Here is a 13,010-nt window from a genome sequence, read left to right on the forward strand (position 1 = left end):
CTTAGGCAGGGGGCAAACAGAGGACAGTCATCCAGGAAACCTTAAAGATACCCAGAACTACCACAGGTTGCACGGAAGAGGTCCAACAGGTAAGTGTCTTGGAAGTAGGAAGAAGAGGTCACCAGTCATTGACCCAGGAAACGTTCCAGGATAAGCGCATACGACTTGTCAGTGGGAGAGTCGTTGCACGTTTTCCTAGTCGACAAAGGTGAAACCTGGATGACACCCTATAGGCGTTACCTGGTTGATGGATTGCTCCCACTAGAGCTAAGAAGCCAGGGTCGTTAAGAAGAACGCAAGTAGGTATACTCTGGTCGATGGAAAATTATTCAGGCATGGCTACACTCACCCTATCTTGTCCTGTGTGAGTGGTGAGCAGTGCACACGTATCATGGCTGAACTCCATAAAGGTATTTATGGGAGTCACATTGGCGGGCGAGCTTTCTCGTCAAAGGCTTTTCGAGTAGGGTACTACTCGCCAACCATGAGGGCGAACTGCACGAGGTACGAACAACGATGCAAGCAGTGCCAACAACACACGGATTGGCATCATATGCCCCCGGAGGAATTTCGGTCGATCCATAGCCCATGGCCTTTTCACACTTGGGGGATTGACATCCTGGGACTGTTTCCTCTAGCAGTTTGTCAGATGAAGTACCTGGTGATCGCCATCGAGTACTTCACCAAGTGGGTAGAGGTCGAGCCTATTGCACAGATCACAACTCACAAGGTTCAACACTTTGTGTGGATAACATAGTTTGCCGTTTTGGAATCCCAAAGTGTTTAGTGTTTGACTATGGCACCCAGTTCGCAAGCCAGCAACTAGGAAAACTATGCACGGAGCTCGACATCAAGCAGGTGTTCTCCTCGGTCGAACACCCCAGACGAATGGACAGGTCGAATCTGCCAACCGAGTCCTGCTCAGGGGCCTAAAGAGAAGACTGGAGAAAGCCAAGGGAACTTGGGCAGACGAGGTCCCTAGAATTGTGTGGGCTTACCATACCACTCCTCAATCCACCACCAAGGAGACACCCTTTAGGCTGGTGTATGGATCGGATGCCATGATTCCCGTTGAGATCCAGGAGAGTTCACCTTGATTCCAGAGCTTCGTGGCCGAGGACTCTAATGAGGAAATGAGGGTAAACTTAGACCTGCTCGACGAAGTCAGGGAGGGAGCGTGCATCAAGGCAGAAGCCTTAAAGAGAAGGGTGGAGTATAAGCACAAGTCCAAGTTGAAACCTCGGCAGTTCCAGGTCGCCAACTTGGTAATGCGAAAGGCTCACCTCTACTAGTTGGAGAACAAGTTGTCTCCCAAGTGAACAGGCCCATTTCGCGTGATAGAGGTGCTCGGGAATGGAGCGTATAAATTCGAGACCTTCGAAAGCGAGATTATTCCCCAAACATGGAATGGGGCCAATCTCAAATTTTATTTCAGTTAATCATACTATTGTAAGCAGTTTGAATGTTCAAGGGGACACTATTTTTTTCCCTTATTGAGGTTTTTTAATGAGGTCGCCCAATAAAAAGTTATTTGAAAAATATGCTTGCGATATATTGTGAAACAAGGTTCCTAGTGAACCTCCCCCTTGGGTATAGATGTCAAGGTCGGGAACAAACAGGGTTCCTAGTGAACCTCCCCTTGGGTAAAAACGCTAAGGTCGGGAATAAACGGGGTTCGTAGTGAACCTCCCCCTTGGGTAAAGACGCCAAGGTTGAGAACAAAAAGGGTTCCTAGTGAACCTCCCCCTTAGGTAAAGACGCCAAGGTCGGGAACAAACAGAGTTCCTAGTGAACCTCTTCCTTTGGTAAAGACGCAAAGTCGAGAAAAAATAGGGTTCCTAATGAACCTCCCCCTTTGGTAAAAACGCCAAGGTCGGGAATAAATGAGGTTCCTAGTGAACCTCCCCCTTGGGTAAAGACGCCAAGGTCGGGAACAAACAGGGTTCTTAGTGAACCTCCCCCTTGGGTAAAATCGCCAAGGTTGGGAATAAACGGGATTCCTAGTGAACCTCCCCCTTGGGTAAAGACGCCAAGATCGGGAATGAACAGGGTACCTAGTGAACCTCCCCCTTGGGTAAAGACTCCAAGGTCAGGAATGAACAAAGTTCCTAGTGAACCTCCCCCTTGGATAAAAACGCCAAGGTCAGGAATAAACGGGGTTCCTAGTGAACCTCCCCATTGGGTAAAGACACTAAGTGTTAGAATTATAGGGCTAAAACAAGAGGGGGGTGAATTGTTTGTGAAAGATTTTCGCAAGTATTGAAGGTAGAGTGAAAGGCTATGAAGAATTAATCAATGGAAAAATTGTTCAGCCAAATATAAAACTGTTTTAAGCTTGATGCAGAAATTCAACCTGTTGTTTTTACGAAATAACCGGTTGTTTTTATCAACAGTTTTATCAAAACAGATTTAAAGCAATTTAAAGAGTGTAAGGATAGAGAGATTCACACATAATGTTTATACTGGTTCACTCAACACCTGAGCTACATCCAGTCCTCAGAAACCACTGAGAATTCATTATGTAATCAATCACAGATTACAAATTACACAACCACAAAGAGGTGACTTTGAATCCCACAAAGCCCACTCACCCTCTTTGCAACACCACACACCTCAAGCCAGAATCCCACTGACTTTACAGGATTTCACACTCCAAGAATTTTGATCTTGATCCCCTCAAGAACACACAACACTTCTTGGAAACACCAGTACAAAAATACAATTATTAATAAGGAAGGGAATAGAAAACACCTGAGTAAATCACAAGATCAAATATCATAATACAAGACCCAATCCTATTCCACACACTTGAGATGATCCAAAGCTCTTTCAAAACTTTTTTTGATTGATCTCTTTCTTAGTTCTTAAACATAGGAGCGTAAAAAATACCTTTTTATCTTTCAATCAAATGGTTAAAACAGTTTACAACAAAAGCCCAAAAGAAGTTGGAATCATTCAAAATTGAAAAACCACCTAACAACATTTTGTTAAGATTTTCAACAAAACAGTCGGTTGATTTTTCGAAATAACTGATTAAATGTTTTTTTACAGCATTCAAAATCACTAAGTGTCAAATAACCTGTTGTTTTGAAATTTTAACCTGTTAAAATTTGTTTGACAGCAAAGGCAAAGGCAAAGCTTTTCCAAATCAGTTTGAAATCTACTAAGTGTCAAACAACCTGTTAAAATCCACTGTGTCAAACAATTTGTTAAATCGAAATTTCAACCTTTTGAAATTTCACTTCCTTTTAGAAAACCATCTTTTCAAAATGTTAAAGATTCAATATAGCTTGGATCAACTTAAGGAGCAAATTAACAAGTTTCAAACAACTACACACACAACAACAGCAAGGTCTTCAAGCTTTGCACTAAGATTTGGAGACATCAAAGCATCTTGTTCAACACTAAAATCGGGAACAAACAGGGTTCCTACTGAACCTCCCCTTTGGGTACAGACGCCAAGGTCGGGAACAAATAGGGTTCCTAGGGAACCTCCCCCTTGGGTAAGATGCCAAGGCTGGGAATAAGCAGGGTTCATAATGAACAAGGGTTCTTAGTGAATCTCTCCCCTTGGTAAGATACCAAGAGTAAGAGTGAAGTCTTCCCTTGATGAGATTCCAAGAGTAGAAGCAAAATCTCCCATTTTCGGGAAAAGTAAGGCTCATGGAGGACCGTGCTACTTAAGGTATGGGCGATTGTTGGTGTGCCACTAGTTGTCAAAATCGTTTCAAGACATACAAGTTAGCCGAAGTCAGAAAGAAAAACATCCATACACAGAGTGGTAAACTTGGAAAAGGAAAACATTCATACATATATACATGTACATAATAGTTAGTTGTTTGTTAAGTTACAAAATAAAGGCAATAACGGGCAAGTTCACCACCGCTATTCCACATCCACCAACTGCCCATCTACAACAGTTTTGTTTAAACCCGTATGGGAGAGGTCCACCTCAGGATGCACGCAGGTAACCTGAGTTATGGCATCCTCGAAACCCGCCGCATAGGAGTTGGCAATATCGCTCATAAGCTCGTCCTTGGTCTTTTGGAAGACCTTTTACTTGACGGGGATAGAGCGCACATTGGCGAGTAAGTGGGATGCATATTCGTTTTTTCTATCATGTAGAAGGATCAATGCTATTTTACGTTTATACTCTTCCAAAGACATGAGGTAAAATTGATTTTGTATACAATGTATAGAGCATGAAAATTGATTTTATGTTAGATAATTTTTTCAAGAAAATCAATTTTGATATGCCTTGTAGGTAATGAGAATCAATTATGTGTGTATGTTGGGTGTGAAAATCGATTTTGATATACCTTATAGGAAACGAGAATCAATTTTGTCTATATTTTTGGTATGGAAATCGATTTTGAAGCTTGTGGTAAAACTGTCATAATTGATTTTGGAAGAAAATAGTTATTTTTTAAAAAAGGTAGATATCATTCAATTATACTATTAATAACAACATATAGTTATTGTTGAACAAGATGCTTTGATGTCTCCAAATCCTAGTGGAAAGCTTGAAGATCTTGCTATTGTTGTGTGTGTGTCTAGTTGTTTGAAACTTGTTAATTCACTCCTTAAGTTGATCAAAGCTCAATTGAATCTTTAACATTTTGAAAAGATGGATTTTCTAAAAGGAAGTGAAATTTCAACATGTTGAAATTTCATTTTAACAGGTTGTTTGACACAGTGGATTTTAAGCTTTGTCTTTGCCTTTGTTGTCAAATAAATTTCAACAGGTTGAAATTTCGTTTTAACAGGTTGTTTGACACTTAGTAGATTTCAAACTGATTTGGAAAAGCTTTGTCTTTGCCTTTGCTGTCAAACAAGTTTTAACAGGTTAAAATTTTGAAACAATAGGTTATTTGGCACTTAGTGATTTTGAATGCTGTTAAAAAACATTCAATCGGTTATTTCGAAAAATCAATCGACTGTTTTACTGAAAACCTTAAAGGTGTAAGGTCTCCTTTATATAAAAAAGTTAGAGAGATGATATAACTCTCTGGTTAACAATGTTGTATATAGTTTTTGAAATATGAATCATAGAAAAATACTTAATTTTTCTTTACAAAACCTACCTAAACATCTTCTAAAAATATTTTGCAGCAAAAGTGTGACATTTGAAAAAATTAATTAAGCACATACTAAAATATATATTATAAAGTAAATTATATTAAAAAGCTGTCCATTTTTTAAAAAATTAACTAACATTCTATATTTTTAATTTTTTTACAAAAAATTTAAAAGAATTAATTATATGATGACTCTATATTATATACACATTCTCTTACATTTTAAAAATACTATGCATACATTCCAATGAAGGAGGTTATTATAAGAATGAAAAATTGAGAAAATATCATAAGTATCATTATAATTTACTCAATATGACAATTAGAAATTGCAAAATAGAACATGTGTTATAAATTTGGATGGTTATTATAGTTTTTTAAGAGTAAATTAAATTCCATGGGTTGTTTAGAAAAGCAGTAAGGTGTGTTGTTATTTTTGTTCCTGTGGAATGTTACTGCAGAATACGCAATGAAGCACCAATAATGGCAGGTGTTTCCAAACAAAAATGTAGTAACTTTACTCTGCGGAAGAGGCCCACCACAAAAAAGAAAGGTGACGTGTCCACGCCCACACAGAGCAAGATAGAAGATAAGGACACAGCCACAAAAATGTTGAACCAAATAAACCTTCATTCTCTTCTCATTCTTCTAAACTCAGACTAATCGATCTTCTTCTTCCATGGCTTCTCTTCTTCTCATCATCATCATCTCCTTCCTCACTCTCCAACTCTCACTCTCCACCGCTCACTCCCCAGTTTCCTTCACAATCCCTGTCACCAAAGACGCTGCTACCCTCCAATACCTAACCACCCTCTCCTACGGTACTCCTCTTGTTCCCACCAAACTCGTCCTTGATTTGGGAGGTTCTTTCCTCTGGCTCCACTGTGCCTCCCGAAACACCCCTTCGTCTTCTTCCCTCACCACCCCTCACCGCTCCCTCCAATGCCTCACAGCCAAAACCCACAAATCTACCAACTCCTTTCTCTCCGGCCCCGTCGACCAACACCACTACCAACCCTGCCAAGTCTTTCCGGAGAACAGCATCACCGGAACAATCGCCTCCGAGGGAGAACTGGTGGAGGACCTCATGGCCCTTCAATCTGCGGAATCCAAAACCATCCACGAGCACCAGAGTCGCTTCACGTGTTCCCCCACCTCCCTCTTGCATGGGCTCGCCAAGGGTGCCAGAGGCATGGTTGGCCTCGCTAGGTCCCGCAGTTCGTTTCCCTCCCAGGTTTTCGACAACTTCAGCACGCAGCGGAAACTCACTCTCTGCCTCTCCTCCTCCAAAGGGGTTCTCCTCTTGGGCAACGTCGCTTACGAATCCGAGATTCTCAAGTCTCTAACCTTCACGCCCCTCGTCACCAGTTTCCCCTCCCAGGAATACTTCATCAACGTCAACTCCGTTAAAATCAACGGAAAAAGGTTGTCCTTGGACGTCTCAGAGTTCAACGAGCAAGAGGGTGGGGGAGGAGGGGCTTTGACTCTTATAAGCTCAATTGTGCCCTACACCACCATGCAGAGTTCCATCTACAATTCTTTCAAGGAAGCGTTTTTGGACGCTGCCGTGTCCATGAACATGACAAGAGTGGCCTCCGTGGCACCCTTTGAGCTCTGTTTCAGTTCCTCGCAAGTGGGGCCCTCTGTGCCGGTTATTGAACTGGTTCTGCAGAGTGAGATGGTGAAGTGGAGCATTCATGGGAGGAACTCCATGGTGAGAGTGAGCGATGAGGTGGCGTGTTTAGGGTTCTCGGATGGAGGTGTGAACCTGAGAAATTCAATTGTCATTGGAGGGTATCAATTGGAGGATGTGATAGTGCAGTTTGACTTGGCCACTTCCATGGTGGGATTTAGTTCTTCTCTTCTCACCAAAAAAACCAAGTGTTCCGATTTTAAGTTCGGTAGTTCTGTTCCTGCAGAGTCCATCTGAATATTGACCATCACTTTGAGGATGGAGTTCTAGTTCTACTTCTAGCTCTAATAGTACTAAGAACTAAGTTTTCCTGGTTTGATTTGTGTTTCTGAACTGAAGCTTCTAAATTACCAAGTTGTCTTGTTCAATTAAGTTTGTGAAGCTTCTCAATTTTGTAAGAACTTGATTTTTGGGTAGTTCTTTTTTGGTTTTACCTTTGTTTATCCAACACTATTGGTTGTATTATTTAAAAGATGGTGGTGAGAGATATTATGATCTTGATTTGATGGCACTCTTGAGGCACTGTATTTTTGACATTGGAATGGGAATACAAGTTATTATCCTGTGTTTAAAGAATTTTCTTAAATTGCAAAATGGGGAAAATATCGTGATTAGATTCGAATTCTTTCCCTCAGATAAAAAGGGCATCTTTGATTGTGGAATTTGGAAAGTTGCAAAAGGATATCATGAATCCATTGTGTACAGCAAAGTGAAGAAGATATGGTTCACATAAATTGTTTTCTTTTCTTCTTTATTACAAAAGCATGAAGTTAGACAATTGGCTTAAAACAAAAGTGCAACAATGATGACGCATTGGGTCGCTGAAGTGGAAGAAACTATTAATATGATGAATGGTGCCACACTTCAGACAATGGTTCTTTACCACCTTCCATCCTCCACACTCAATTCTCTCTGCTCTCATATTGAAAAATTGTTTTCGACATAATATACATCTCAATAAATATTAATATTTTAATTATTTATAATTTTTTTAGTTTTAAAAATTATTTTAATATTTTACATTGTTTATATTAAATGAAAATAAAGTTCAACGTTAATAAAATAAAATTAAAATGGTTTTATACATTCATTATATTATAATAAAATATATTAAAAGAGATGTAATATAAGAGTTTTTTTTTATTAAATAGGGGTATTTTTTTTCAAACTTATTAAAACAGAAGATTTTAAAAATTAGCATATAAATAGTGTTCCTGCCAGTTGACTCGATTGTCTTCGTACGCCTACGACGATCACACGTCCAATTATCTTTGTCTTTGTTTGTACCTTCTTTCGATCAAACACCTGAAAATGCAAAGACAAAGGGCGCTCTAGAGGTCGTTTGCACTCCGACGCTCAAGTCAATATAGGGCTAGGAAACACCGAAAATAAGTTGTAAAAAGCTATGTGTAATTTGTGTGTATTCGCGTGAATGTTGCGTACCTTATTAGGTTTGATACTACCCTTTATATACTCTAGGATTTTTGCTGTTTCCGCTACCCGCAATTAGGGTTACTGAGGGTGTGCCTTAGCACTGCTATCACCCACTCTCAGGGCAATCTAGCGTGCAGGGCTCGCTTTACTGGAGTGCAACCTCTAATGAGATGACCACTGGGTACCAACTTGTGCACCTAATCTCTGGGTCATCCGTCCTGGGAATGCCCTAGTTGTTCACGTGCCATGCATGCAGCTTACCCCTGGAACGTAACCCTCACGGGCCTTAGCTCTTCCAGCGTGATGGAGATCAAGCCCAAGAGAACATGGAGACCACTCATCAAGCTCAAGAAGAGGTGGAGGCACAAATGGAGGATGCCCATGGAGGTCAAAGTCCACCTCAAAGGATTACAAGAAGCATGTTCAAAGCCTTGGGAGCTAGAGGACATTTATTTTCTCTTTTTGTAGTGTCTTTAGTTGAAGGTGCTTAGAGGGAAACCTTAGAAACCTCTTTTGTTATAGCATCTTTTAGGTTTTAGTTAGGAGCTTTAGGGGGGTGTATTAGTAGATAGGTGTAGGAGTAGAATAGGGGGTGCCAAAGTGAAGGAAAGGATCACACCTTCCTTGCTTTGCAAATTAGCGCCGGTTCTAGATGGTTTTGGGAGGGAATTTTGAATTGTTTTAGTTTTCTTTTTCAGCACCTTAGGCTATAAATAGAGGTGCCTTCCTTGTAAAATTCAGATTTGAATTCATCTAAAGAAACTATACTCAAAATTGGAGTGAGCATTTGGAGAGCTTTTGAGCTTCTACTCTAGTCTTATCTTGAAGAACCATGGTTTCCTCAAGTGGCGGCTTGCACACTCATCTAGGAGCATCCATACTTCTAGTGGCGTGATCATCCAACCTATCTTCCATCTTCATGAGCATTCTCTTCTCCTTCCTTTCTTCTTCTTCAATTTGTTCATGTTGCCTTGAGTTTTGAGTTGTTATTGTTTCGGTTCCTCTAATTTTCCAGCACCTATTTTCTGTTTGTTTCTTAATTCTGTTCGGTACTTTTGTTTTTGATTCAATTCTGTTCGGTCTCTTCTTTTTATTTTCCTTTGTTGATTCAATTTGACAATATTTGGTTCATCCAAATGAGTTTGGGATTTGGTACTTGTTATTGGTGAGTTCTTGATTTTAGAACCATGATCCAACTTCTAAGAAAGTGCCTCTATATTTTCCAGCTCAAGGTGATTCCTCAAAGTGTCAAGAATCTTGTTCTATGTGGCTATTGGAATCACATCACAGCGGCTCATTACTTGTGCTACGCCTGAACGCGTCATGCACACCACACGCATGGACCCCTAGTGATCTAGGCATCTCCCTACTGATAACTGGTGTGTGGTATGGGGTCCACCTCTCGTGGCCCCAGCTCTGCTGTTTGAGTCACTGATGTCCGATGTCACATTGCCCTCACTCTGCTGTCGAGGACACATCAGCACATCCTGGTGATCGACGCCTGACCACTCTTCGACACCTTAGCTCACGTGCCTTGCAAGACACTGGCCCACGCCGCTCGTGGGACCCACCTCACGTGGCCCCATCATTACCAGCGGTTAACGATGCCCGAGGACTGGTCAGTACACAAGCCCCCAGTCTCGAGCTGTAACTTGTTCAGCGAAGAGACTAAGTCCTCGCCCAGGCGATCTACGTGGCTCTGTGTGACAGGACGTGAACAGTACACCGAAGTGATGTTTCTCTGTGCCCGTTTTAATCTGTGCACACGTGTCTTGATCAACTGTCAGGACTTAACGCCACTTGCACTTCTTAGTTTACGTTAAGTTTTCGAAAACGCGCACTTCAATCACTATTCTATTATTCTCTGAAACACCTTCGATCGCTTCATCTTCTTCCTCGAGCGGTCTCGTTTTTTCTTTCTCCAAAGTACACAAATTTCAATCCTACATCGATCGAAAGGTATGAACTTTATCCCTTGATCGCCCTTACTCTATGGTTACTCTACTTCATAACTGCCTAGGACTGTTTAAATTTCTGCATTTTAGGTTTTTCGCACTTTGTATTCCCTTATTTTGCTTTGTATCTCTATTTTTTGGGTTTATCTTGGTCGCTTCCCCAACCCCTTCTGAACCTTTCGTTTTTCCTTCCTTCTTCTCTCCCTCTTTGACTTCCTTTCAGATGGCTAGAACCAAAACAACCTCAAACCCCCCCAAATCAATTACAAGGCCATTGGGCCTCTGAGGACCTCCTTGCTGAGACCTTTAAGCTTACCTCTGGTGAGGATGTGGCCAAGCACCGAGAGGACGAAGCCGCTCATATGACCCGTGTGTTTGGGGGGAAATGTGGCGCTTATGTCTCTGTTTGCCCCTGCGCGGAGGGCGAGCCTGTGTGCGTCGACTATCGCGTTAACTATGGGGAACCCTTCTTCTTCCTCTCTGCCACTATCTTTAAGCGGGTTAAACTTCGTCTTCCTCTTACAGGGTTTGAGCGGGCGCTCTTAACAGAAATAAACGTGGCCCCTGCTCAACTGCACCCCAATGGTTGGGCGTTTGTAAGGGCGTTCGCAATCTTGTGCAACCACCTGGGGTTCAACCCTTCTGTGGACGTCTTCCTCTACTTTTTTTAGGCTAAGAGTACAGGGAAGAAGCTTTGGGTAAGCTTCAACGGTGTGATGGGGAGAGCCCTCCTGACCCTCTTCTAGCAATCCTACAAGGACTTCAAGGGGAGGTTCTTCAGGGTGTGATGCACTGCTCATGACCCCACCCTACTAGATGGGTTTCCTCTTTACTGAGTGGGGAAACTGAAGTTCAAGAGACCAAGGGGTCTTGAGGATCTAACTCCCCCCGATCAGAAACTCTACTAGCTTCTCTCGAGCTTGGGAGTGGTGTTCAACACCGCTCAGCTGATCAAGCACGAGTTCAGCCCCAAAGACCTTAAGGGCTACATTGGTATCGATTTTTGTCCTTTCTTAGTCTTGTACTCTTGTTTCTCTTGTATTGTGTAAAAGCTCATGCTCATTCTCTTGGTGTATAGTGCTCAATGAGAATAAGAAACTCAGGCTAGCCGAGGTTCTTGCTTGCCGTCAAGGCACCTCTACCGATGTTGGCCCCTCGACTGCTGCTCCCACCCCCTGTCCAGGATTCTCCCAACCCACCTGCTACTGTGGTGGCCATCGACTCTGGCGACGAGGTCACGGGAAAGGGCATTACCTTCAATAAACGAAGGGTGGTCGTAGCGGCAACTTCGCACTCCTTCACCGAAGCCCCTCCTTCAACGTACCAGGAGCATCCTCCTAGCGCTTCCTCTCCCCACGAACCACTTGCCATTGAAGGTGGTGGGGAGAGCGCCCCTGAGGGTGTTCCGGTGCCGCCTGCCCCTGAGCTACCTTCCGCCCTCCAACATGCCCTCAAGAGGTTTCAAGAGAGGAGGGTCGCGGAAGAGCGCATGGGGCTAAGCCTTAGGGACATCCTCGCCAACTCCTTCGCCTTCGCGATCCAGGCGAGGTTGAGGGCCCAAGAGGAGCTAGAGGCCAAGGTGCGAGAAGAAATGGAGGCCAAGGCAAAAGAAGAACTTGCTCGCCAGGCCCAAGCCTTTGCCCATCGCGAGACCGCCTTGACCCAGGAGCTGAGCTGCCTTCGTCAAACGGAGAAGGACCTCAAGAAGCGAATCTTCGACAAGGGCCAAGCGTATACTGATTTGGAGTTGAAGGTCTTGCCCTTGCGTACCAGGGTGGTGGAGCTTGAAGAGCATACCGAAGTAACCAAGGCCAAAATGGCCAAGCTGGAGGAAAGAGGCATCTCCCGAGAAGTCCAACTGGGTCAAGTTGAGGGTGATGCGGAGCTCCTGGAAGACGTCGTTGATGCCTACGGAGGAGGGTTTGAGGATGCTCTAGCTCAGATTGCCTGTGTGCATCCTGAGTTGGACCTCACTCCTTTCACCGCGCTGAAGCGCGTTGTTGACGGGCAGCTTGTGCCCATTGCCCCTCCCTCTTAGGCTCCTAGGGAATTTATTGCTTAACTTGTAACGCTGGTGAACAATTATATTTATAAATGTTGTCTTTGATTTCAACTATTTGAGCTATTAATTGCTTTGAACCTTTAACTGCTTGAACTGTTAACTGCTTTAGTTGTTCTATTGATCTCGACTTGTAGAATGTTGCTCTTCTATTTCGTCTTAACTTGTGTTCTTCGTCTTTGATCCTTAACTGTTGCGCCTCATGTTAATGTCTTTAATGACGCCTTCGACGAACATTTGAACCTTAGGCAGCACACTTATCTACCCCCGCCCTAGCGTACCCTCTTCGTTAGGCAACATGGGTGTGCATACTAACCTTCTGGACCATATTGTCTCCATCACGGCGCTCTCACTCAAGAGAGGGGGGTGTTCTCTACGAACCATCCCGCCCATTCTCGAGACTTCTAGCTCGAGGAGGAACTCATAACTGACCTCACCCTTGTTGTACAAAGTCAATGAGGACTTAATTGTGGACAACACTTGTACCGCCCTGGTGGTCGGGAGTGATGACGTGGCACCCTGCTACAGTATAGGCGTGTTTGCAAGGCGCCAGGTTGGCAAGAGGGAAGGAAGTCGGGGGGCTCGTGTAGTTGCCAGTTGTTAAGTTGGCGTGTTCCGACCTCCAGCATATCAGAATCGGCGATCACCAGGTTAAAGATGAAGTCGCCAGATGAAGGAGATCGCCAGAGCAAACACATCGCCAAAGATGAAAGAGAAGCAGATTATGAAGGCGGCCGGCGAGACCACAGGGAAGGTGTATGAAGACCCCTAACTCGCCAGTTCCAGCAGAG

The 13,010-nt window shown here is 43.2% G+C and overlaps 1 protein-coding gene across 1 annotated transcript; it reads left to right on the plus strand.

The window, feature by feature from the left end:
• The first annotated feature begins 5,686 nt into the window (after positions 1–5,686).
• Positions 5,687–7,347, plus strand: LOC137806852 (probable aspartic proteinase GIP2). Its single transcript, XM_068607187.1, has one exon. The coding sequence runs from the start codon at positions 5,758–5,760 to the stop codon at positions 7,006–7,008; it is 1,251 nt and encodes a 416-aa protein (XP_068463288.1). The 5' UTR covers positions 5,687–5,757; the 3' UTR covers positions 7,009–7,347.
• Positions 7,348–13,010: the final 5,663 nt, after the last annotated feature.

The sequence above is a fragment of the Phaseolus vulgaris genome, chromosome 3 (assembly GCF_000499845.2).
Source record: "Phaseolus vulgaris cultivar G19833 chromosome 3, P. vulgaris v2.0, whole genome shotgun sequence".
NCBI classification, from domain to species: Eukaryota; Viridiplantae; Streptophyta; class Magnoliopsida; order Fabales; family Fabaceae; genus Phaseolus; species Phaseolus vulgaris.